General features: G+C 42.2%; 1 protein-coding gene across 1 annotated transcript in view; it reads right to left on the bottom strand.

Annotated features, from left to right (window-relative positions):
- Positions 1-1745: 1745 nt before the first annotated feature.
- LOC110493427 (structural maintenance of chromosomes protein 3) overlaps positions 1746-27413 on the bottom strand; it is a 25812-nt gene continuing 144 nt past the window's right edge. Inside the window, exons 1-30 of the mRNA XM_036940228.1 lie at positions 27328-27413; positions 26590-26665; positions 26393-26431; positions 26207-26274; positions 25122-25193; positions 24938-25017; positions 24743-24821; positions 23927-24044; positions 23371-23546; positions 23047-23127; positions 22284-22448; positions 21142-21263; positions 20604-20817; positions 20335-20438; positions 19436-19535; positions 17688-17848; positions 17323-17464; positions 17011-17161; positions 16548-16700; positions 13992-14143; positions 13225-13383; positions 9589-9696; positions 8945-9053; positions 8592-8734; positions 8052-8156; positions 6880-7092; positions 5789-5980; positions 3815-3992; positions 2878-2984; positions 1746-2680 (exon numbers count right to left, since the gene is read on the bottom strand). The exon at positions 27328-27413 is cut by the window's right edge and continues 144 nt beyond it. Coding sequence (XP_036796123.1) covers positions 2609-2680; positions 2878-2984; positions 3815-3992; positions 5789-5980; positions 6880-7092; positions 8052-8156; positions 8592-8734; positions 8945-9053; positions 9589-9696; positions 13225-13383; positions 13992-14143; positions 16548-16700; positions 17011-17161; positions 17323-17464; positions 17688-17848; positions 19436-19535; positions 20335-20438; positions 20604-20817; positions 21142-21263; positions 22284-22448; positions 23047-23127; positions 23371-23546; positions 23927-24044; positions 24743-24821; positions 24938-25017; positions 25122-25193; positions 26207-26274; positions 26393-26431; positions 26590-26665; positions 27328-27342 — 3654 coding nt within the window. The 5' untranslated portion in view covers positions 27343-27413 and the 3' untranslated portion in view covers positions 1746-2608. The remainder of the gene's footprint in view (positions 2681-2877; positions 2985-3814; positions 3993-5788; positions 5981-6879; positions 7093-8051; positions 8157-8591; positions 8735-8944; positions 9054-9588; positions 9697-13224; positions 13384-13991; positions 14144-16547; positions 16701-17010; positions 17162-17322; positions 17465-17687; positions 17849-19435; positions 19536-20334; positions 20439-20603; positions 20818-21141; positions 21264-22283; positions 22449-23046; positions 23128-23370; positions 23547-23926; positions 24045-24742; positions 24822-24937; positions 25018-25121; positions 25194-26206; positions 26275-26392; positions 26432-26589; positions 26666-27327) is intronic.

Raw genomic sequence — 27413 nt, 5'->3', positions numbered from 1 at the left:
TCTGGCCTGATTATGGGCTTGGGATCATCTGTTGATTACTGTGGGTGCATCCCAAATGGCACTTTATTCCCTATTTAGTGCACTACTTTTGACCCGAGCCCTATGGACCCTGGTCAAAATTAGTGCACGATAAATGGAATAGGGGGCGGAACCTGTAGCTCTGATTCCACAGGGTATGAGGGTTAGATGAGTGGGAGGGTATGGAGGGGAGGAGCAGGTTGACATTTATTGTCATGAGTCTTCCCCTTAGATAGGCCAGCTGAAAAGTTGAAATTGTCTTCTGTAAAAAAATATATATATTTTTTAAAGTCTTAATTTAAGGTTAGGTTTAGGCATTAGTGTTAGCAATGTGGTTAGCAATGTGGTTAAGGTTAGGTCCACTGTTATGACTTTGTGGCTTTGCCAGCTAGTGACCACCGTGCAGAGCTGCCTCCTGAAGAAAAAACACTAACCTGCAGGGGAGGAAGAGAGGATGTGGGGGAGGAAGAGAGGATGTGGGGGAGGTTGGAAACATGATTTTATATGTTCTGTAAGAGGTGAGGGTGGAGGGAAGGAAAAGAGTACTGTATTTAAATATGATAGATATATCTTTTAGTAGAACGGGAGGAGGCAGAGGGAATGGATGGTAGGAAGAGGAGGGGGTGTGAGTTGATTTCAGCTGACGAGAGAGGGGCAACATTGCTTAGGTAGTCTTGGATAGATGTCAGATCATCTGACAGCAATTACTTGACACTTGGATAAAATACAGAGTTCAGATCAGCTGACTAAGGACAGTGAGAGAGTATGGAGTATTGCCTGCTCCCTGGCTAATGGCTTGGGCCTGGCAGGGCACAGGGGTATGAGGTGTTCTGTTGGCAGGGTGTGAGACGAGTCTGCTGGTCAGTAATCAGTGTACCGTAGTCACGGTCAGTAGGGACATTAAGCATTTGACTATCTATCTATCCCAGATGTCTGGCTGACTCTGGGTACACGGTCTGGGGGGGGGGGGGGGGGGGGGGGTCTCACCCTTTCACATTCATGAACAGTGCACTGGGTTACCCTGGTCCCAGAGAGACTAACTGGCAAGACAGCACAAACAGACGTTGGGCCAGGCTAGGTCATGGGGATTTCATCAGACAGAAAATAAAAAGTGTGAGGAGACGAGAGAATCACAATTAACTTCTGGGTGTCCCACTTGGCAGATTGAAATCCATTCAATGGTTCAATTAGGGCCATTGATCAGATGTTAATCTGGGTTTCATTACCTTCCTGACTAGTCATACCACTATACTGTTTCAGATTGACATCTTATCAACCAACTTCAGAAATACTGTCAGGCTCATTGGTAGAAATATATTTTCTTTGTCATATTTAGGTGCCCCGCATGGCAGAATGAAATTCATTCAATGGTGGCCATTGAATGTTCAGTTGGGTTTCTGGTAGCTAGCCTCCTCACTGATATGATCCCCATGTCTGATATTACATCCTACAGCATGAAACACCAGTAGGCTCATTTGGTGATATCAAGTGTCATGATCACAAATCAATCTCTGTGCCACTCCTCTAGACATTCACTATGTATATTATAGGTCCCTCGTTACACCTCGTGGTGTAACTTCATCTTATTTGTGGTCCATGTAGTTACCAGACAGATGTATGGTTCGGGAGGTGAAGAGTTTGTGACCTAGCGCCACCCAGTGGTATAATGCTACACAGGTCACATGTCACACTACAACTTACTTCACTACAAATGCACACAACTTCTCTTCAGGAAATATCCTTATACGATTTTTATTGTTTTCTAATAGAGTAACATGGAGAGAACAACTAGTTAAAATGCTGCAGTCAGTGTAGAACTAACTGGTTACAAGATAATGACCTACAACAGGGAATGCCAAGACACTGTTAACAAAAAGAAAGAATACAAAAAATTCAGATTGTTTCAAACCATTTTTCTGGTAACGACATTACAAGTTAATAATATGTCATATCTTAAAAAAGATTATTCTGACAAACGGGTTATTATTTCTCTGTCTTTCACTATACCTCACAGTTTGAGATTCAAAGTGACCAACCAATTTATGATGAAAAATCCTCAGCACAACATCAGCACAGACCAACAGTTTCAAATAAAAAAAGAACATGCATTTAAATCTGAAAGGTTCTCCATTTTCAATAAACAATGAGGTCAAAGGCTGCGCCAGCACTGAAATTCAACTCTCATCTCAAACATCAACATGACCACCTGAAAACGTTGTTAAAAATAAAATAAAAACAGGCCAGAAAAAAACAAAATTAACTTTTATTTCCCCTCCTCGGCCGCCAAGACGATGGATGTCGTCATAACGATGTCATAGAGGAGGGAACAGTTGTGGAGCTACTGAGCGCTAGATGATGGACCTGGGAGTTCTGACGCTAGATGATGGACCTGGGAGTTCTGACGCTAGATGATGGACCTGGGAGTTCTGACGCTAGATGATGGACCTGGGAGTTCTGACGCTAGAATGGGAATAGATTCCAATAATGGCTGACCATAGAGTCCTGGTTGAGTTCTGTCAGAGTGGAGAGGACTGAAGGCTCAGAGTTAGGCAGTGCACTACGGAGGTGGATGAGGAAGAGTTGATTATTCTTAACCATGGGTAGTGTCGTCCTCCACAAAGTCTTTCGCCTGCTCTGCCGAGATCACGTCAATGTGACTCACCTGGAAACACACACACAGTGAGTGACCAATGCCTGTGTCTGAGTTCCACTGAGACAACCATCTTATGAAACATACTTTTCACGTCTCTGAATGCCAGAGGTTATTAAACTAGTCTAAAACTAGCCAGGGAGTGAGTAGCCAGTACCCACACATTCATACCGATGTGGACCAACGTATAAACGTTTAAGTAACTTCACCTTGTTTCTGAACTTGACTCCGTAGAACTTGTCGGCTGACTCCAGAAGCTCAGGTCTGAAAGTAGTGGTGATAAACTGGGCATGGCCCGCCAGCTCTACAATCATATCTGGAACACACATTACACACTGGTAAGGATAAGAGATTTATAGATATGTTATAATGCTCACATTTCTTCATGCTTGCTTGAAGGATTGTGGTTGCCTGACGACTCAAACTGAATTCTTCCACTGCTCTATATGACTGCCATCATTGAAGCCATTTGTGAGGACGTCAAAATGATGGGTGTTGTACAAAACAAAGTCAACAGCTATTGGTTAATTTCTAACCAATCAAGAGTATCAAAGCCAATGACAAATTTTCAAATTGCTGCTTTGCTTAAGTGTGTTCGGGCTCTGGCCCAACCCATCCGTTTCTGGGACCAATCACAACATGTTAGAGTTCTAGAAATCGTTGGGGAGGTACTCAGATCCAGACTCATTGTGGAGAAGAAACTAACGTCCATGGGAGTAGCGTTTGGCCTGAGCAAGGAGTTCAGGCAGCCAGGCAAGGGTTGTGGATGGCCGAACATTGAAAATCAAGACAGAAAGGCTAGCTGTAAATTCAACAGACTTATTAAAGTCAGAACATTTATTTTACAGATACTTTTGTCATTCAGCAGACGCTCCAGAGTGACTTACAGGAGCAATTAGGGTTAAGTGCTTTGCTCAAGGGCACATCGACCAACTTGACTCGGGGATTTGAAACAGCGACCTTTCAGTTACTGGCCCAACGCTCTTAACTGCTAAACTACCTGCCACCCATTGAAAATCAAGACAGAAAGGCTAGCTGTAAATTCAACACACTTACTCCATCTCTTCTTATCCAAGGGAGGCCGTCTGTGAGTGGTTGTGTTGTATACAATATGCTATATTTATTTGCTATGAGTGGTGTTATTACCCGAGACAGCCTTCCTGTGCTGTGCGTCCAGGGCCTGGTCGATCTCATCAAACAGGTAGAAAGGAGCGGGGTCACACTTCTGGATGGCGAAGATGAGGGCCAGGGCCACCAGGGACTTCTGACCTCCAGAGAGCTGCTGCATCTCCCTCATCTCCCCCTGCTTCCCCGTGAACGACACCTGGAGGGGGGCAAGACCAGAGAAACACATGTGGAATATTATTGAAAAGGAAAAACACATACAGTGCCTTCGGAAAGTATTCACGCCCCTTGACTTTTTCCACATTTTGTTGTGTTACTGCCTGAATTTAAAATGGAATCAATTCAGATTTTGTATCACTGGCCTACACACAATACACCATAATGTCAAAGTGGAATTGTGTTTTTTGTAAATAATAAAAAATGAAAAGCTGAAATGTCTTGAATCAGTAAGTATTCAACCCCTTTGTTATGGCAAGCCTAAACATGTTAAGGAATAAACATTTGCTTAACAAGTAAGTTGCATGGACTCACTATGTGTAACAAGTAAGTTGCATGGACTCACTATGTGTGTGCAATAATAGTGTTTAACATAAATGACTACCTCATCTCTGTACCCGACACATACAATTATCTGCAAGGTCCCTCAGTCGAGCAGTGAAATTCAAACACAGAGTCAACCACAAATACCTAGCAAAGGGCACCTATTGGTAAAAATGTATCCCTTTGAGCTTGGTTAAGTTATTAATGACACTTTGGATGGTGTATCAATACACCCAGTCACTACAAAGATACAGGCGTCCTTCCTAACTCAGCTGTCAGAGAGGAAGGAAACCATGAGGCCAATGGTGACTTTAAAACAGTTACAGAGATTAATGGCTGTGGCAGAAAACTGAGGATGGATCAACAACATTGTAGTTACTCCATAATACTAATCTAAATGACAGAGTCAAAATAAGCATGTAAGAATACATTTAAAAAAAAAAAACATGTTTGCAATAAGGCACTAAAGTAAAACTGTAAAAAATGTGGCAAAGAAATGAACTTTGTCCTGAATACAAAGCATTATGTTTGGGGGAAATCCAAAAACACAACACTTAGTACAACTCTTCATATTTTCAAGCATAGTGGTGGCTGCATCATGTAATGGGTATGCTTGTCGTCGGCAAGGACTAGGGAGTTTAGGATAAAAATAAATGGAATGGAGCTAGAGGAAAACCTGGTTCAGTCTGCTTTCCAAAAGACAGAGACAAATTAACCTTTCAGCAGGACAATAATCTAAAAACACAAGGTCAAATATACACTGGAGTTGCTTACCAAGACTAATACCATTTTTACTTAAATTTGCTTGAAAATCTATTGCAAAACTTGAAAATGTCTGTCTAGCAATGACCAACATCCAACTTGACAGAGCTTGAAGAATTTTTAAAATAATAAATGGGCAAATATTGTACAATCCAGGTGTGCAAAGCTCTTAGAGTTACCCAGAAAGACTCACAGCTGTAATCGCTGCCAAAGATGATTGTAACATGTAACATTGACTCAGGGGTGTGAATACTTATTTACATGAGATATTTCTGTATAAAATGTTCTATAAATTAGTTTTAAAAAATCTGAAAACATGTTTTCACTGTCCTTATGGGGCATGTGTGTAGATGGGTGATATGTATTTGAATGTTAATCTATTTTGAATTCAGGACGTAACAACAAAATGTGGGTATGAATACTTTCTACATACACATTGACATATCGAATTTCATGACTTTCAACCAAATTTCCATGACCAACAATTGGTGTCGTCTCTGTGTGTGTATAAAAAACAAGTGTAATGTGGTATCGACACTGGCTCTTTGATTACATTGTGTAACATTGGGAGAAAAAAATACCTTATAAAAGCTATTCAGAGTACATATGACATTTACACTATTTATCACAAATCTCTCTAGTGGTTCTTGGGTTCACTCTCAAACACACACACCGGTCCATAAACATTCTTACCCTGATGCCGACTCCGGTGAACTGGTCTACAGAGGGCACACTGCTCTGAGAGCCTGAGCCCTTCTCGCTGTCGGTACCCCCCTCCCCCTCATCCTGGGACTGACCCCCCTCCGTGTCACCCTTTTTCATCACCAGGGTGGCCTTGCCCCCTGGAACCAGCTTCTGGAACACCTCACTGAAGTTCTTAGACACCTGAGGAGAGGAAAGATGGAATTTGTCATGATATGGTTAGTCACTTAAAAAATATATATTTAAAAAAAAAATTTACCCCCCTTTTCGTAGTATCCAATTGGCTCTGTTACTATCTTGTCTCATCGCTACAACTCCCGTACGGGCTCGGGATAGACGAAGGTCGAAAGCCATGCGTCCTCCAAAACACAACCCAACCAAGCCGCACCGCTTCCAACCCGGAAGCCAGCAGCACCAATGTGTCGGAGGAAACACCGTGCACCTGGCGACATTGGTTAGCGTGCACTGCGCCCGGCCCGCCACAGGAGTCGCTAGTGTGCGATGAGACAAGGATATCCCTACCGGCCAAACCCTCCCTAACCCGGACGACGCTAGGTCAATTGTGCATCGCCCCATGGACCTCCTGCGACAGAGCCTGGGCTCGAACCCAGAGTCTCTGGTGGCCCAGCTAGCACTGCGATGCAGTGCCTTAGACCACTGCGCCACCCGAGAGGCCCTGGTTAGTCACTCTGGAACAGAGATTATTACTGTAAAATGAAAAAGAGCTTGTAAGTAAAAACTAATATTATCAATCCAGCAATGTGAATGTGCTTCGTTGAACTCATTCTGACAGAACTCAACAACAACATGTCCTTCATTTGGAGTCTTGAGTTTCATATGGTTAAATCATGAACATTTGTGTTGAAGGTTAAGGACTTATTCGGGGGGTTGAATTCTCTGATTGAGACCTTGCTCAGGGGTACAGGTGTATGTGCAGAAGGCATCACAGTCTATCTGTTAGAGATGTAAATCAGGTTGAAAGCGTACCAATTTGAGACTCGATTGAGGTTTTGATTCAAGGGTTGAAGCGCACCGGTCACCTAATGATGGGGTTGGTAACTTTCCCAGTGAGGATAACGTACCTGTTTGAATGTGAGCTGGATGGCCTCGTACTTCCTGAGCTCCAGCACGTTCATGAGCTCCATGATGGACTTGTGTCCTCGCTCCAGCTCGTCCTGGCGCTTGATCAGCTTCTCCTTCTGCTCAGAGAAGTTGACAAACTGGTCCAGGGCCTTCTTGTTCACGTGGCTGTACTTCTTCAGCTCTGTGTTGCACTGCTCTAGCTTACGGAACAGCTACAGAGGGAGGGAGAGGAAGAGAGAGAGAGAGTTAGGGTAACATTAAACATGTCTTGTTCTCGTGGCCGTACTTCTTCAGCTCTGTGTTCCACTGCTTCAGCTTACAGAACAACTTGTGGAGAGGAACATTTGGATGAAGAGGCGAGGTAACGCGTTACTACACATGCTGTATTGTAGACATACACGATTCCGTCGAAAAGCTCGATGGCAAAGTGCAAAAGAGGATATTTCTAATCATCATCTCTTGAGTATGAAGAGGAGTTGAAAAAACCATAATCCCAACTCTGACACGTATCCCTCCAAGACACTCAAAACTATTAATAATCTTCAGTTTCTATGTCAAGTCAAGAGACCTATCAAAAGGAGAGGCTGTATAAGAGGTAGATTATCATCCTTTGGCTTCATCCACTTCTAGAATCCACTATCTGACCTGGCCAGCTAATCAAAACTCAATGTCTTGGGGAGAAAGATTAAGGAAGCTAACGCTCATCCTCACGAAGTATAGGATATTTCTAGTCTGGTCAAGGAGACACACACTTATGAGAGATGAGCCAGCAGCCCACTCGACACACACCGAGGTGCCCAGGGATGTCTGGCGGCAGGAGCCGGCTAACTAGGTTTCTGAGTCACAGTGAGGTGGCTGCTGCTGCTTTCATAAGTGTGAGAGTGGGTGGGCGGTGTCTCAGCCGTGTGTATGTGACCAGGCCCTGGCCCCTCGGTCGAGGCTTGAGGAGGCTCTCTGAGATTATTGTCGTCGTGACTGTTTGGCTTTGGCTTCTAATCAAAGTCCTGAAAGTTAAAAACAGGACAGGGAGTCCAGAGAGAGAGAGAGTTTGTTTACCTATAGAGTGTGTGTTCAGAGTATGTGTGCAGGTTTATCCCTAGGGAGTGTGTGTCTATACTCCTAGAGAGAGAGTGTGTGTGTGTGTGTGTTTATTCCGAGAGAGAGAATTCACCTGTTTGAGTGTGAGGGTCTGGTACTTCTCGAAGGCCTCCTGTGGTAAGGACCCCAGCTCCCTGATCTTCTTCATGCACTCCTCTTTCTTCTTCAGCAGCATGCCCTGTAGTAGGAGTAGTAACAGTACTTTATTACCACACAGCATCAGCAATGATCAGAGACACAAGGCGCAAAAACAGGTGTTACCTATCAGGTATTTTAAACTATTCTAATATCTGCTTATCAAATGTTTTTAATGTCTACTACTGTCGTCTTTCAACATAAATTGTCAAGTCTTATGTCGAATGTATTTTTAGTCGTGTGTATGGACTGCAGGAAGATTAGCGGTCATGGGGTCAGTCAATGGGCATCCAAATAAGGTACAGTAAGTAGCCTTGGTTTGTGCGAGCCAGAACGGCTCATAGGAGCAGGAGCCCATCTCCTGTTTCTGTACACCGACTGGGCAGGATGCTAGTCTATTGCAGGGCCTTTACCCCCAATCTATCCAAAATAATGGAAACACTGAACTCTAATTTAGCTGACGATTCAAAAGGCGGACCTGTCGGTTGGTCATCTTCTCCAACTCCTTGGTGTCATGGTTGATGGCGTCGTTCTGTTCCTTCTCTACGTTCTTCCAGCGGTCCATGCTCTTGGCGTGGTCCTTGACCTCAATCTCCGCCTTGTCGATCAGCACATCCAGGTCTGGGGGATGAACAGGGACAGTTGGCACTTTGAAGACGTAACTATTGTACTTGAGTTGTACCTCTATTGATATTGACAATTGTGTGTAGGTTTTCATCAATTCAGGTCAAATAACGTACTACTGTTCAAGAGAGACCAATACAATACTTCCTGTGAGCTCCATTATATTGCTAATGCCTGTGTGTGTGTGTGTGTTTGTGTGAGACCTACCCTCGGAGCGTGCCAGTGTATCTTTGATGCGTTTGTTGATTCCCTCCAGCTCTGAGGAGGTGGCTGTGAGCATGGTGCCTCCCTCAGTCTCTCTCAGCTCATTCAACTCCTACAGGATCACATGGAGAAAGAAGTTAATAATGAGTAACAAACACATTCTCTCAGCTCATACATCTCCTACAGCAGTGGTATTCAAAGTCGGGAACAAAAAAATAAACAGTACAGATTATCGTATGGGACAACATACAATCGTTTTTGAGAAAGATATTTAGAAAAATGACATTTTATTGAGTATTTATTTAATGGTTTCTTTTCATTTTGATAACAGATTAAAATGTAATGAATTGAAGGTTATTTGTTGATGTAAAAAAGTTAATGATGCAATTTTAAGGTTGTGTCAATATGTGGGGGTGGGGTCACGAGACATTGTGAAATAAATTCTGACTGAAAAAATGTTAAATAAAAAATTATAATAAAAATGTCACTATTGTGATATTCTGGAATTCTACCTGTTCTAGGTTCCCATCTAGACATTCTGGAACCAGACCGGTTCTAGTTTCTGTTTAGAAAATTGTGGAACAGTACCTCTACTGTGGAACCGGACTTGTTCTAGGTTTAGTTTTGCACATTGTGTAACACCATACCTGTTCTACTTGGTCGAGGCGTTTCCGTAGGTTCTCATTGAGGTACGTCTCCACCCTGGTCATGATCCCCTCCAGCTTGATCCTCTCATTCAGCAGCTGCCTGTTGTCCTACACACAAAGATAACATGATGAATTGCTCCTTTCATACAACAATACATCACACACAAACACAACAATCATGTTTGTTGTTCAACATTCTTGTCCTCATCTTTCATAACAAAATACAGAACACATTTCAGAGAGAGACTCCCTCTGTTTGTAATAGAATAGATGAGAGAAATAGAGCGTACCCCCCCACTCACACCCCAAACAAAGGAGCCTTCATAAGAAAGAAAGAGAAATGAATTTAGAGGAAAAAAAATATGAAAAGAACTGCAGGCGGGGAGAGAAAGAGAGAGGAGACTGAGGGTCACAGCCTGTCTACCTACTCCTGTACAGAACATGAGCCTATTTCTATAATCGGGGACGATTGCATAACGTTAGCAGATAGAACGGCTGAGGTGGCTACTGAGGTGGTCATTGTGAGCAGCTGGTAGTGTGTCTGTGTGGTTGGCTGTGAATGCAGTGCCCACACCACCGCAGCTAGCTAGCGCTCAACTCATCGAGGACACTTAAAAATCGACTGTGAGTCTGAGGGTGTTTGTGTGTTTTTGTATCAAAAAGACAAAGCTGTTAACAATCCATGTATGATATAACAACGGAAGGAACAAGACAGGGAAATGATCATAAGCCATCATTTTCTTCTATCATCAGGGACAGGGTGATAAATTAGAATCAAGTGAACTTTTGGTATTCATTCAATCACTGTCTGTATTCTTGATAACATCCACAAACTTTCTCAACCAGGTAATACATCATTCGGGGCAGAAGATACATACCCTGTACAGTACAGGCCTAATTACAAGCAAATACATACCCCATACAGGCCTAATTACAAGCAGATACATACCCCGTACAGGCCTAATTACAAGACGATACATACCCCGTACAGGCCTAATTACAAGATGATACATACCCTGTACAGGCCTAATTACAAGAAGATACATACCCCGTACAGGCCTAATTACAAGCAGATACATATCCCGTACTGGCCTAATTACAAGAAGATACATACCCAGTACAGGCCTAATTACAAGACGATACATACCCCGTACAGGCCTAATTACAAGATGATACATACCCTGTACAGGCCTAATTACAAGAAGATACATACCCCGTACAGGCCTAATTACAAGCAGATACATACCCAGTACAGGCCTAATTACAATAAGATAAATGTGCTAAATGACTATCTATGTTCTGAACTGGCATGTAGAGCTCTGGTGGAACTCATCAATACCTTGCCAAGAAACAGCATTTGATTTAGATGTGTGGTATGAAACATTTTGTGATACTATATATTCTGAAATATGGAAAAAAAGTATGTGAATAAAGAAGTCCAGGAAAGTTTACAAGCCGAACAAGTCTTATTGGAATGATAAGCTAAAGGATCTATGGTCAGTAATGCACAAGGCTAAGAACTTATTTTTACAGTGTAAAGATAGGAATACAAGAGAACATTTTAGGAAGGAATTTAAGAAAAAAAGAGCATGTGTTTGATAAAAGACTGCACCTATTTAAACGGAGATATAAGAGAGGGCAGTTATTACACCTTGAGGGGATACAGACAATAAATCCACAAGGGGGCTGAACTCTTATATTACACAGGTTCTTAAGGAGTGGGAGAAGCGGTTTGCTAGATTGTTCTCAGGTATTGAAAATGTAGCATATTTTGAGGAATCATTTTACAAAAAGACACATGTTCCCAGAGAACTAAAATGGAAAATAAAATGTCAGATCCCTCGTATATATGTAACCCCATACTTAAATGAGGAGCTGTCTGCAAAAGTTAAGAAAGTGATTGTGTTTAGGCTAAGTGTTTAGCCTAATGAGGTTAAAAAATCCCCTAAATTGACGGTAGGCTGTCATTGTAAAAAATAATTTGTTCTTAACTGACTTGCCTAGTTAAATCAAGGTTAAAAAAATACAAAAATAATAATAATTAATTGAAGTCCTATATAATTTGCTCCAAATTTGTTTTTGAGTAAAGTATACTGCCATACAAGTTTATAGTGAATCCCATTCCCATATCTTCAACAAAAAAAAAGACCCGAGAGTGCCATTGAACTATAGAGGCATAAGTTTATTAAGTACGGTTTATAGATTATATTCATCCATCCTCAACAATAGGCTATTGACCTTTTTGCAGGATAAAAACATTCTGGTGGAAGAACAAAACAAAAGTCCACCGCCTGTATAGATCATATCTTCTCGGTCTGTACAATAATCAGAAATAGATTACACGAAGAGAAGCCTACTTTTTGCATGTTTCATTGATTTCCAGAAAGCTTTTGATTTAGTATTGTCTAGTTAAATAAAAGGTTAAATTAAATAGAATTAAAACATTGATTTTGTAAATAGGGATCTTTTAGCCTATAGTTTGTTAAAGACGGGTTGATGGGAAATTTTATCGTACAGATTGGTTTCCCACACCCTCGGGTATAAAACAAGGAGACGCCTAAATTAAGGGAGACATAGATATGATTAAAAAACAACTGTTGATGCAATTTGGGGGAAAAATGGGTGGAGATGAATCATAAACCCAAATTGAGAACCTTTTGTTTGATTAAGGGTGAATTTGTGTGTGAGAGATATATTATGTAGGTAAAAGCAAGAGATCGCTATGTGCAAGATGTATAAGTGTAAGATCAACGATATTGCCTCTGCGTATTGAAACAGGTCGGTATTGTGATGAAATGGAAGAGGAAAGACTATGTAACTATTATGACCTCGAAGAAATTGAGAATTTAACTAATTTTATCCTCTATTGCCCTTCCTACCACGATATACGCTTGCTCTTATTTCAGAAAGCACACCAGATATACCCTGGCATTATGTGGCTGAGCGATGAGGAGAAACAACATTTTCTTTGGTCCATTGTGTATTTCCATTTGTGGAAAATGTAGATAAAGACTGGAGTAAAAGAAAAGGGCTACCTATAATTACATTGTAAAAATATTTACCTTCTATGTGGTAAATTGTACGTGTGTATATAGATTGTGTATAGGCTTGTCTCCCAAATGAATCTTCTCTTTGTGCCAGACTGGGTTTAAATGCCTTCTGTTTAATATGTATTTATTTATCTGTATATGCATGCATGTATGATTTTACTGCTCTAGGAATATAATTATTGTTTGGATAACCTTATTTAATATTATGTACTGATTGAACTTGTTTCACTCTTTATGCGATGCGTAATGCAGAGAACAGAAGAAGAATGATCATTACAATAATTCACTGTGGTATTGCAATGTTTGTTTATGTGTCAATTAATTCACAAGGGATGTGTTGCCAATTCGTGATGACAAAAATAAAAATGTAATTCATTCATTCTAGATATAATCTGTGCCCCAATTTAAACGTGTTTCCTGTCTCTAGCTGTAATGTTTACATGTTGGAGTGGTCTGATTTCGACGTCAAGGTCTTAACAGTAGGTAAAACCATCCAGCTATCCAGCCATTCAAACACCACATACATCCACACAGTGCCCCGTTTAAACTTGTTCCCCCTGTAGTGTTTCATTAACTGTCTCCTTACCTGCTGCAGCTGTCTGATCTCGTCGTTGAGGTCATCAACACGTCTCTGGTCCTCCAGACTGAGCTGAGAGAGCAGGTCTGTCCCCAGCTCAGCCTTCAGAGACTCCCTGGTGGACTCCATGGCATGGAGACTGGCCTCTAGAGACTGCAGTGAACGTTGCTGTGAGGAGAGAACAAAGGAGAGATAGTTGAAGAGAGGAAGAGTTACAGGGTAGACTCCATGGAATGGAGACAGGGCTCTAGAGACTGGAGAGAGTGATGCTGTGAGGAGAGATTAAATGGGTTGAAATTACTTTATCAATGCCCAAAAGATGACATTTGGTTTGCAAGCAGCAGGCACAGTTTATGCTAGAACAGTGCAGCAATGTGTTCATGTGTTCAACTGGTGGACTACATGTACAAGATAATTCAAGAAGTCTAGACAGAAGAAGACAGCAACAATCATAAAGTTAGCTATATAACTATAGGCTACCTTAGGCATGAATGTCTTCTCAGACTGCTGCATTTTCTCAAATGTAAAAAGGCGGGGTGCTTGTCATGGCAGCATAATACTGACATTTGTAGGGTATATAAATACACCCCTCTTATCATCCTCCTGGATGTGTACGGTACTTTTCTGAATCTCAAAACAATCTGACATTTTTTGGTCATAACGCTGAACTGGATCAAGGTCTGATTCAGTCAACTACGGCTACATTTTATTCATGATTCCCTTGAATAGGGCCCGATAGAAACCAAGAGACACATTGAAGTCCAAATCAACCTCACCTTCGGCATGAACGTCTTCTCGGACTGCTGCCTCTTCTCCTTGAGCATCTTCATCTCAGACAGGATGGAGTCTCTGGAGGCCTTGAACTTCCTCTGCTGGGTCTCAATCTGTTGCATCTGGTTCATCAGCTGGTCGATCTCATTGTTGATACGTGATGCAGGGTTAAGGAACATACTTTATAAACAAATAGGACCTATATAACCTATAGATCTCATTGTTGATACATACAGGGGAGGGTTAAGGAACATACTTTATAAACAAGTAGGACCTATATAACCTATAGATCTCATTGTTGATACATACAGGGGAGGGTTAAGGAACATACTTTATAAACAAGTAGGACCTATATAACCTATAGATCTCATTGTTGATACATACAGGGGAGGGTTAAGGAACATACTTTATAAACAAGTAGGACCTATATAACCTATAGATCTCATTGTTGATACATACAGGGGAGGGTTAAGGAACATACTTCATACATGAGATAGATCTTTCGTTTTCCATATAATTGAAGTGGCCATCAGCAATTTAAACAATAAAAAATTGGACTCCTTGCCCGTTTGGGTTAAAAGCTGAGGGACAGGGCTGGAGAAATGTAACCGCTCTCAAATGCATAGGACTGACGGTCCATGATATCAAAATTATAGTTTTAACCATGTTTTGAGTCTATATAGTGTTCGTTTACATTTACTTTGTTTACAAACATTGGCATATTTTTGGGGGGTATGACAGGTGAACTAAGCTCATCAGTCATTTCTAAATTTGATTCAATGGGTCCATATCATAATTAATAAGTCAAAAAATGATGTAGCAATGACAGATTGCCCCTTTAAAGACTGATTTAAAATAAAACAGACAGGCATCTCCCTAATGGCAAGCTTACCTAAGGGCCAGAGGTGGTGTAGATAAAAAAATATATCTATATAAATAAACATCCTTTTAAAATCATTGATTGAACCTCTGACTCATTGCTGGGGGCTTACAGGAGTGATGCCATGTCAACAATCAACTCAAGCGCGCGCACACACACACACACGGCGTGGTGCTGCCTGCTACCAGTGACTCACAGAGAAAGAGGTCTGAGGGCAATGCTCTTGCTCTCCCTCTTTCTCTCACACTCTAGCTAATCCTCTTTGGCTCGCCATCACACACACTCATATTATACATGTAATCCTCCAACATCCACCTACACACACCTCCTCCCTCCTGCTGGGTTCAAGACATAACCTGGAGGCATGAAATACCCTCCAACCAGCCAATCACACACAACCTCCTGAGAACCAGGGAGAGGAAAACATGAGACACTCCATTACCTGCTTAATCCCCATGTTTTACAACTAAATGACATGAAACACCACACACTATCCCACCCATTTCAATACGAAACCTGTTCATCTTTTACACATTAAATCTCCTCCAACTTAGCGTGAGATAGATGACAACACACCATCACCTACTGAGCCTCTGTATTTAGGACTAAAATGGCATATTAGTATCTCTGGTGTCTGACTCACTTCAGGTCCACTGTAAGGTAGGGAGTTGAGTTAGTGTACGACAAGCTAGACTGAGACAGGACCATGGTAAATGGGTCAAATCACAAATCAATACATGCCTGTATTCCTGACTAATCAGAAACATAAACAGTGCCTATAAAATCCCCGATGTGGAAAACGCAGACAGAATCATGGAATCCAGATATTAAAACGGAATTCAACAATATTTTAAAACGCATTGAACTTAGTAGGGAATCAACTAAATGTATTGAATATTAATTTGCCAAAGTTTATCATAATAAATTAACAGAATGCATTAGTTATTCGTATTTCCTAAAACTGCGTGTCTACCACCTTGTGTAGCCATTCGAGATGATGCTAATGAAAGGTCTTGTTAGATCGAAAGGGCTTTCCCGAAAACCTTTCCATTTAAATGTTAACTACAAAGTAGCCTATGCTTACCTGGCAGAATGATATGGTTATTTGCATCAGTATGTGTTTTGCAATCTCTACCGTCACGTGCACTACAAAAACACAAATGAACTCTACTCTATGTACATACTACCTCAACTAACTGGTGCCCCTGCACATTGACTCTGTACCGGCATCCCCTGTATATATTATATATATATTTTTTTACTTCTTAAAGTGTTGTTGGTTAGGGGCTTGTAAGTAAGCATTTCACTGTAAGGTGAATATACCTGCTGTATTCGGTGACTAATACAGTTTGGTTTGATTTAAACAACAGCCAAGTGCTTGGTGTGCACTAGAATGAAAAGGATAACTACATCCAAAAATACACATTTCCAATTAAGTTGTTTTTCCTTTTTTAAGTGTGATTTTGAGAACGAAAACTTGAAGAAACAGGGGAAAACAGAAACCTGGAAAAACAAAATGGAGAAAACGGAATTTGGGGAGAAACAAAGCGGATATTAGACAAAAACAATCTAATTTTATAAGGCCCTACAAAAAAAATCAGTTTGGGTCTTTAATTTAGAGGACTAGGAAGATCTGTATGAATGAATGAACCAACAAACTAACAATGGAGTTAAAAGATATGTTCGATGTTCCTGCGGAGGTTCTCGTTGAGTTTGGCCTCCAGCTCTCCCAGCTCCTCCTCAGCCTTCCTCATGTCCTTCTGCAGCTCCAGACGTGACTTCCTGGTGTCATAGTAACCCCCTGTCAGCGCCCCGCGGTGGGACACCTGGTCACCTGAGAGACACAGTAACAAAACAAAAATTTATATATATATAAATAACAAAATCACACACCAGAAAAATAAAAAATTAAATTACAATTAACTAAATAAATAAACTGTCCCACAGCACACTAACTGGTATGGTACTGTGCTGGTCACCTCTGCAGCAGAAAAACACCCAACTCACAAACACAACAAAAAACGTTAAATTTCAAAATCTACACCAAGAAACCTCTAGTTACTTGAACATAGACTGTAAAAGGCAGACCAGAATTGGTGTCATTTACATTAATTGACATCTTGATCACGTTAGTCGATACCTACCCTCCAGTGTTATGCAGTCCATGGTGAATGCCCTGGCCAGCTGGGTGGACACCTCCATGCTACGACAGATCAGGGTCTTTCCAAACACGTGCTTGAAGGCCTTGTCAAACTGCTGGCTGTAGCGCAGCTTGCTGATCATGGGGATGGCATCCTAAAGGAGAGAGAGAGGAAATATAGGTCAGTTTAACGCTCTTTGACAAGCCTAAGACATAGCAGGCCTGGGTCAAATACATAGTACGGTATTTGAGGTATGTTAGATTTTTTTGCTTGGTTACACTTTTAGGACGATTCCATTCAAGAATATTCCCTTACGTTGGTCTCAGGGTAGGCGGTGTCCCTGACATCCAGCTTGCTGAGGGGCAGGAAGGTGACCTCTCCAGGCAGGTTCATCTTGTTGAACTCCGTCAGGATCTTGGTGCTCACCTCGTCGGTCTCCACTATGTGGTAAAACAACCTGGTCGAGAGAGGGACATGAAGGAGTATGAGCCAACAAGTTTGAGTAACAGTTACTTTTACATTGAGGAAACAAGCTTCTCTCTGGCCTTCTCAATGGTCTTTCCACGATTCACTGTGTCCCCTCTCCCCGTCTCCTTCTCAAAACACCCCGGAGGTCAGAGAGGAAGAAACTCAGATCTTCTCCTCCAATGTGTCCTCCAATCCAGGAGAAAAGAACTCACCTGGTTCCCGCGGTGACCTCCACACAGGTGTAGAAGGCGGGCTCACACTCAAAGTTGTTCATGACGATGCCATGGTAACCGTTGATGACGTGCTGGTTGATCCCCTTTCTGCGGAAATGCTCCAGCACCTTGTTGATGCTGTCAATACCGTTCAAAATGGCCTAGTGTGGACAAAAACAGCTAGATTTACCTTAACATTTCAACACTTTTTAAATGCATATTTATCTGTGGCGTCAGTGTCTTCATTAGGGATGGGCATTTGAAAAGATTTCGAATAATATCTTGAATTTTTTTGAGATATTCGAACAGTTGAAGTAGATGCGTTTTAAAGAAAGCACCTGTTTTGATCCCCACGTCCTTGTCTACAACTCAATTAAAATTAAAACAGCCTACCTGTTGGTTGCTCATTGTAGCCTAATCCTCATAATTTAGCCAATTTAATTCCATCATTCTAAATCCATTTAGCATTGATTAGAAATCTCCCAGTTCACTTGCTACACATGGAGCCTTTGATGGTAGTGAAGCTTTGATTGACCCACAATAAGCCACATGCGTGAAAAGTGTGTAGGCTACCGGCACCTCTTTATTTGTTTGTTATGGGGCCCAGTCATAAAAACAGCCAAACTGTTGTTTTCTTAAAATGTCATGGTCTATCTTTGTATGTACTCTGAAGTCATTGAAAACTAACGTCCGTTTGGATATTTATAATAATAGTGCCCATCACTAGTCTACGTAGGTGAAAATAGTGATTTTCCACATTCTGTTGTCCAAAAGATAAGTACTCTCTGTGACGTCCCGGGTATAAGTCAGCTTCGACCGGACCACTCAAGCAAGTAAAGACGGCAATCACCAAGCTAACCACCCGGAATTTTGATAGAACGTCATTTTGAGGAGATTTTGATTGAAGAAAGGACTGATTAGAGTGTGACTGAAAAAGTAATAAGCAGCTGAGTCATAGACATACACTGTAGATTTCTAGGAGAGTGGGAAGAAAGGGGTGGGCTGATTCTTTGTTAGACTGTCTTTACCTCTACGCAATGTCTTTCCCTAATAATTGGTTGAGTCACAAAATCACTACCTCTCTCTCTTTCCCCAATAATGGAGTCACAAAGTGAATCTTCAGTGTTCAGGTGGGATTGCTTTCATCAGTGACTCATCGTTGCTAAAGCCGAGCCATCGACCATCGGTTGAGTAGGTAGTGTGACGGTGTGTGTAGCCTTCATTTCATGGTGTGGACTTAGTAATTCATCTGTAACACCAGGCCCATGACATGACTGGTAGTAAACAGTAAATGTGTGGAAATGAGTGTCCGTGTGAAGGTGTGTGTATTCTTTCTCCTTGGCCGTGGGGCAGGGAGTTTATAAATGGATGGGTGTATGTAAAGGTGTGACCTTTGTAATCTATGATTGCCTCAGAAGATTTACCACAAGGCTAGTATGATCACGTGTAAAGGGGAAGGTGTGTGTCCTATCTAATCTGGCATTGGTTCATAGATAAATGGAACTACCACACATGGTTTAGCATAAGGCTAGTAGGATGATATGGATTACATAGACATTCATGTAGAGGTGAAGGTGGGTCTTCTATAATTAATATGACTCATAGGTCAATCTAACGCAATAGGGGAGAGGTTATTTTGACCTTACAGGTGGCAGTATGATGATATGCATGTTATGATGTTACAATGCATGCTAAGGTGCGTGTGTGTGTGTGTGTGTGTGTTTCGTTGGGTAGGAGGTCACACTGACCTTGCCGGTGGCTGCTCTAAGGAGCTGTTGTTTCTTCTCCAGCTCCTCTCGTTTGGCTGCCAGGGCCTGCTGCTCAGCGTTCTCCTCCCGCCACAGATAGCTGTTGGAGGCACACAGACAAACACACTGCTAGTTTAATGCATTAACTTGTCATTCAGCCCAAAAGACATTGTACCAAATTATGCAGCCAGGGCAAATATTGTAGATGCACATTTTGTTGAATCATTTCCAGGAAAATGCCTTAATTTTGAGAGCAGCTCTATTGTAAACATTAATGACCCATATGTCATATTCTATTCATCGTCTCTGGTCTTCTCCCTCCTCCTCACACAACTCAGTATCTCAAGGCCCTTCTCTACAGCACACAGTGCAAAGCACCAGGCAGCATCCATCTCACAGGGTTATAAATACCTCTCCATTGTTAAGGAGAGGAGAGGGGAAAGGCATGCTGACATTCACAGCAGAGCAGACCAGTCTGGTAAGGAAATAAAGGTTGCCAGGCGGAAGCTGAATGTAAGTCTTAAGGGGAACAACCATCCAACCTTTTACACGGTGGAGATCGAGTCAGGGCTTATAGGCCTTCGTCTTGGATTCCAGACAAAGTAGATACATATTTTCTCAGTAAATAAATATTTAAAGTGCAAACCCATGACTCAATGAGGAAAGAGTAAAAAATAAAATAAAAAAAGTTACGATTTATAAGATAGAATCAATATATAAAAGCGCAAACGATGACTCAACGAACATTGACCAAAAAGCAGTAAAGAAGAAAGAAAAGCGAGAAGACGAAGTAAAGATTTACAGGTTCAAATCAATATCTTTGCCTAACAGCGCAATGACTCAACCCAAGAAACAAGATGGAGCAAAACAAATGATTAAGATATAGATCATGATCTTACTTTCTCTCGCTCTGCAGCTCATCCTTCTTATTCTTGACTTCGTAGTATTTCTTGTCCAGCTCTTCCACCCTGGTCTTCACCTCATTCAGGTCCTGGTCCAGTTTCTACAGGGAAAAACAGACCAGTCAAATAGAAACTTGATCCCAAGAATTATAGAACAGAGTGAAATCTAGAACAGAATCAAACGTTCTATTTAAACAAAATCATTCGCACTATAATCAACCATAATAGTTCCAATTAAACTGTTAATGAGTCATGAGGTTCTATACACTATACTGTTCCAGGTTCTTCTCCTTGTTGGTCTCCGTGTCCTCCAGGTCTTTATGGATGGCAGCAATCTGCCTCTTCTTGTCGTTGATGGCCTGGTCTAGGGACTTGAGTTCCTTCTTGATCCACTTGTCCCTCTCCTCTTTAGAAGTAAACTGGCTGCCACGGCCCTGCTTGGCGTACAGGTCTGTTCTCTCCTGGGTGGCCTGGGCCAGTCTGGGTGGAGCGAGGGATGACAGGAGGTGTTAAAAGGTACATAGGGAAGTTCAGAAAACAATTCTGAAGGGGGGGGGCTTATTCCTTATTTAGTGGCCTACTAATAAGGTGCCATGTTGGACACTCCAGTCTTTCACCAATGAGGATTACAAGAGAACCAACTTCATTCACTTTCTAGTGGCTCAACATCAGGTGTCACTAACATTACATGGGGGGAAAATGAGTAAATATCCTTTTACTAATACATTAAAAAAAAAGTTGTTGCCTATTACAAACGATTAATTCATTGTTGAGCCTTGAGCAGTGTAGGGTTTTCCTACAGACCTGGCGATGCCCCTTTCCTCCCTCTCCTTCACAGTGTTGAACTTGGGCTCAGTCTCCTGCAGCTCCTTCTGCTTCTCCTCTATCTTCTCTAGCAGCTTCTGCCGCTCCTTCAGCAGACGTTTCTGGAAGAGGAATTCATCATTATTAAATAGAAACAAATAGTGACAACGGGTGACACTCAGAGGCATTTGAGGATACTCATACGTGTGCGGGGTCATCACTGAAATAAGTTCAAACGCCAGCAGATATTTTATCTACACACGTGATTACTCTAGATATGTCAACCATAAGGGAAAGGGGATACCTAGTCAGTTGTACAACAATGCATTCAACTGAAATGTGTCTTCTTCATTTAACCCAACCCCTCTGAAGAAGAGAGGTGCCGGGAGCTGCCCTCATCGATGTTGTCGCCGCCCGAGAGCTTCCTAAAATCTGCTTTGATCCATATCACTCAGATAGGATCATGTGACTCCCAGCAGTCAGAAAGGCAGATGACGCAGGTACACCCACCCGCTTTCTCCCTACTTCCCTCTTCCTGCCCCCCTCCAACAGTCCCAACAAAACAAAGCTAACAAGAAAGCTGTTGCAACATTCTCCCGGCCAGGTGGGCCTAATCCAACCTCGCTGAGATGCTGCTGTCTAATCTGCAACACACACAGGGATTGGGGCCAGATCTCTTCCCTTGGGCCACTGCCCAGAATGAAGCGATGCAGGGAGAGAGAGAAATAGAGGTTAAGACTAGCAGTAGGGGGAGAGAGATGGAGGTGTGTGGTGAATCAGTGACGCAGATGGAGAGGCTTCTGTCCTTACCCTCTGAGAAAAAGAAGGGGGAGGGAGGGATGGATGGAGAAAAGAAGAGGCAGGGGGTGTTTGTGGTGTGGGGGGGATCATCACTGACGCAGATGGAGAGGCTCCCGTTCGAGGATGGAGAGGTAGGTACATAGTAGGTAAGGATGGGGGGGGGGGGTCTCACACACACATCTAAACCCACACACAGTGACGCAGATGAGGAGGTTTCTGACCGCCCCGTTTCTTCGGTTCACTGTTGCCAACTACACATACACGCACACACACACACCACTCTCTATCTCAAACACGCACACACTCACCCCGCCCTCCACCCCACCACTGTGCTCCCCTACCTTCTGTTCGCTGTTGCCGGCCAGCTCCTCCTGCAGGTCTTTGGATTTGAGCTCCAGCTTGGTCCTCTGTTTAATCTGCTCCTGTCTCTCTGAGCTCAGCTGCTCCTTCTCCTCCTTCATGGCACTGATCTTAGACTTCTTCTCACGCACCACACGCTCCGTCTCCTACAATGGAAGGAAGAGGAGAAGAGGCAATGAGAGGAATAATACGTAGACTAGATGGACACTGACTGTAGAGGAAATAGAAAAAAAGCTGGTCAGGTTTGCATACACAAGAGCCCTAAGATAGAAACCTCTTTTTGTTTTACCCCCCTTTTCTCTTAAATTTCGTGATATCCAATTACAATCTTGTCTTATCGCTGCAACTCCCCAAAGGGCTCGGGAGAGGCGAAGGTCTAGTCATGCATCCCCTTGAAACATGACCCGCCAAACCGCGCTTCTTAACACCAGCCCGCTTAACCCGGAAGCCAGTTGCACCAATGTGTCGTGTGTCGGAGGAAACACCATTCAACTGATGACCAAAAAAAGCTTGCAGGCGCCCGGCCCGCCACAAGGAGTCACTAGAGCGCGATGAGCCCCACCCCCCGACCAAACCCTCCCCTAACCCTCCCCTAGTCCTTTTCAGCATGGTTACAGGTACTGTGGTGGATGGATGCGTAACCATGCCAGCTCAGTACAGTTTGTCTCGGTAATGTGAAAAGCTGATCACATCCATATACACTCCAAGCCATTCTGTGCAAATACTGTATGCAGAATCACTTACCTCTACTTTGTCTCTGGCATCCTGCTGGGCATCTCTCAGATGTCTGGACTTGTCTCCACAGGTCTCTCTCTTGGAGGACAACTGAAAGAGGAAACCGAATTTAAAGAACAGGTAACTAACTATGCAATCAAAAATATCAAATGCCATTTAAAAAGGGAAGAATTTGAAAGGTCAGACCACAAAAGCAAACCCCTACCAACTGAAAGTTACTTTTTGTTAGACATCCTGTGCCCATGATAAATATCTGTCAAATCAAATTGTATTCATTTCTCAACCCAAACTCCATAAACACATTTAGTTGATTTAAAAAATAGATATTGTTACCTCATCCAGCTTGGCACGTGTCTCGTTGAGCTCCTGGTTATAGATAGTGTACTCCAGAGCCCTCCTCATCTTGTCCCACTTCTGGTACTGAGCCAACTCCTCCTTCTCATCCTCCAGGGTCTGGAGACGCTCCTCAATGTACTTCAGCAGCTCATTGATCTTCTCTCTCTTACCCTCTGGGGGAAACACAAAAACAGAGCACCAGTATGTTATTTAGGTCTACAGTTAAATCTACTGTGGTGGCCCAACCAAGGGCCATTTGTAATAGGAAAGGGAGATGCTTATTCTGGGAAGTAAATTATATAGCCTTTCCTCTGAAAATTATTTGGAAATTGAAAGAGCAGCATTTATTTTTAAAGTTTGTGCGATAGGTCTGAAAGTCGACTGTTTTTTTTTTCATAGATAACTGCCCGCTTTGAATTTGTCTAAATAAAAACCAATCTTAGGTAGTGAGTCAGGATACCTCTGCTTAGATCTGGTGACTGAATGCATGTGAACAGAGTCTTAGATGGTGTCATCGTAGACATATAGAGAGACTTTGGTTCTTATATTGTACCTGTTTCCTTCATCAGGGAGATGGACTCCTCCTTGCGCTCGTCGTACACCCTGGTTCCTGCAACCTCACGCAGCAGCTTCAGACGCTGGGAATCAGGGGCTGTAGCCATCTGGTTAATCTGGATACATGATAAAGAGAGGAAACACACATGAACGATACCCATGTATAACTTACGTATAAAGTGATCTGGATACAGGATAAAGAGAGGAAACATATGAAAGGTATCCTATGTATAAAGGTATATGGTTGATCTGGATACATGATGAATCAAATGTTATTTGTCACATGCGCCGAATACATCAGGTGTAGCCCTTACAGTGAAATGCTTACTTACAAGGCCTTAACCAACAATGCAGTTAAGAAAAATACCTAAAAAACAAGAAATAAAAGTAACAAATAATTCAAGAGCAGCAGTAAATAACAATAGTGAGGCTATATACAGGGGGTACCGGTACAGGAGTCAATGTGCGGAGGAACCGGTTAGTCGAGGTAATATGTACATGTAGGTAGAGTTAATAACAGAGTAGCAGCAGCATAAAGATGGGGGGCGCAAATAGTCTGGGTAGCCATTTGAGAGACGAAACATATTAAAGTTATCCTTTGTATAATTTATGTAGAAAGTTCTATGGTTGTTCTGGACACAGATTACGAACAGGGGAAAACATGTTACTTAAGATATCATTGTATGAGACGTTGGGTTGTATGAACAGATATATAGTCAGCACAGTGGTGCAAAGAAACATGTTTGCAGCAAATAACCAATGAATGTTGCACAACGGAGCCTGTTTAGAGCATATGTTCATAGTGCCGTCTTACCTTCCCCTGCTTGACGATGTAGTAGGGGTTACTACGGGAGAAACCAGCACTCTCCAAGAGGTTCATGACATCATTTTTACTGGAACAAAATCAACATACGTGATTGAATATGTAACCATCATGTAATCAGCAAACGGAGAGGCAATTTTCGATCTTTGCTCAGTCACAACAGACATGTAGTCAACAGCCACTTACGTCACCATCTTCTTGTCTAAGAAGTACTGGTCCTTCTTGGCGCCGATGACACGGCGGAGGGATACCTCCTCTTTGTCGATCTGGAGGGAGAGTGAATTTATTGACCAACGAACGGAGAGATATCAAACTAAACATGACTGACTAAATAGTCAAAGGTGACAATCGTGTTTGGTGAGAAACTTACCGGCAACCTGTTGTCAGAATTGTCAAATATAATCTCCACAAAAGCTGAGATGACACGAGGACCTGTTCCCTCCTGCAGTGACAGGGAAAAACATTGTTATAACAGTGTTATGGGGTTAACAGACTGAGGATTGGACAGTAGTGGAAAGGGTAGTAAGTTTTAAGTTCCTCGGCGTACACATCACTGACAAACTGAATTGGTCCACCCACACAGACAGCGTTGTGAAGAAGGCGCAGCAGCGCCTCTTCAACCTCAGGAGGCTGAAGAAATTCGGCTTGTCACCAAAAGCACTCAAACTTTTACAGATGCACAATCGAGAGCATCCTGTCGGGCTGTATCACCGCCTGGTACGGCAACTGCTCTGCCCACAACCGTAAGGCTCTCCAGACTCCAGAGGGTAGTGAGGTCTGCACAACGCATCACCGGGGGCAAACTACCTGCTCTCCAGGACACCTACACCACCCGATGTCACAGGAAGGCCATAAAGATCATCAAGGACAACAACCACCCGAGCCACTGCCTGTTCACCCCACTATCATCCAGAAGACGAGGTCAGTACAGGTGCATCAAAGCAGGGACCGAGAGACTGAAAAACAGCTTCTATCTCAAGGCCATCAGACTGTTAAACAGCCACCACTAACATTGAGTGGCTGCTGCCAACATAGTGACTCAACTCCAGCCACTTTAATAATGGAAATTGATGTAAAAAAAATGTATCACTAGCCACTTAATATAATGTTCACATACCCTACATTACATCATCTCATATGTATATACTGTACTCGATACCATCTACTTCATCTTGCCTATGCCGTTCTGTACCATCACTCATTCATATATCTTTATGTACATATTCTTTATCCCTTTACACTTGTGTGTATAAGGTAGTAGTTGTGGAATTGTTAGGTTAGATTACTCATTGGTTACTACTGCATTGTCGGGAACTAGAAGCACAAGCATTTCGCTACACTCACATTAACATCTGCTAACCATGTGTATGTGACAAATACATTTGATTTTGATTTGAACAACAGACTGAGGATTATATAATATTCATTACTGTTAGTATAACTTCCACTACTTACATGGAGCAAGGCCAGGCGCTGTTCGGGGCGAAGATGGCTGAATTCATCGCTGAGCACAAACTGAATGGCTGAAAGAAAAATAAACATTTGTTTTTATTATATACAGCAAATAAATGCATCACCATTTTTTATATTCTTCTAATTTCATATGGTAGAAAACATCAGAAGGGGAGAGCGCGCACATACCGTAGAAAAAGTTACTTTTTCCAGATCCATTTCTTCCCACTGTGAGAAAACAACATACAGGGAGGGAAATGTCAGTCAATCAATCAATGGATGGAAAGGCAGCAGGCCATTGTTTCCTCTACCTACATCGTGAGGTGTTGTTTATGACTAAAGATAGCCAGAGGTTTTGGGAGAGAGTAAACTTTGCAGAATCTCACCGATGACATTGGACTTTGGACTGAAAGGATCCACCACAGTCTGGTCCCTGTAACTTCGGAACCCCTGAATGATGACCTGAGAGGATAAGAAGGGAAGTGCAACTGCTATCACAAATCTTAAATGATCCAAGCTTGCTAGTTACAGCAACATTGCATTGAATAAACGATTCAGACATCCACCAATAGTTTATTTTCACAGGATGTTGAAATTAGCTGCCAACAATTGCTAGCCAGCTAACGTCTTAGCTATGTCAAAAGGCAAACTAATGTTATGCAAGCTGGATGGGGCAGTATCTTCCGAGCTAGCTTAGCTAATAACAAACGTTATCTCAATAGCTAGCTAATGTGACTACTTTATGAATGGCTTGTCTTGATAGCTAACTGGCAAGATAGTTAACTTATCTGCACTAACTAGTTACGTTAGCTGGATTGAAGAAAGTTACCACATATTGCTAGCTACTATAACATTAGCTAGCGACTAGCATCACTACTACTAGTACCTCAGCTAACTAGCCTACTGACAGACATGATCCAGAATTGTTTGCAATCCGGCACATGACAATTTTTGTAGATTACTTTTCTAAGTGCAGTATTGTAGACTATATCTAGCTAGCTAGCTACGTGTAAATGTTAATTTAATTTACAATACTTATTAGCTAAAGCTAGCTATCTGGCTAGGCCGCAAGCATCATTTTCAGAGAGCGGGTCGTCGACATGGAGCTCGCGCCGCTAGTTTACCTGTTTGATGTACATGGTCGCCTAATCAGGAACTTTCCTCAGAAAGCGAAACAAAAAACTTCAATAAATACCCCTTCTCCTTCAAT

The sequence above is a fragment of the Oncorhynchus mykiss genome, chromosome 13, assembly GCF_013265735.2.
Source record: "Oncorhynchus mykiss isolate Arlee chromosome 13, USDA_OmykA_1.1, whole genome shotgun sequence".
Lineage (NCBI taxonomy): Eukaryota > Metazoa > Chordata > Actinopteri > Salmoniformes > Salmonidae > Oncorhynchus > Oncorhynchus mykiss.
Note: the sequence above shows the minus strand (reverse complement) of the source record. Positions and strands in the feature narration are given on the sequence as shown.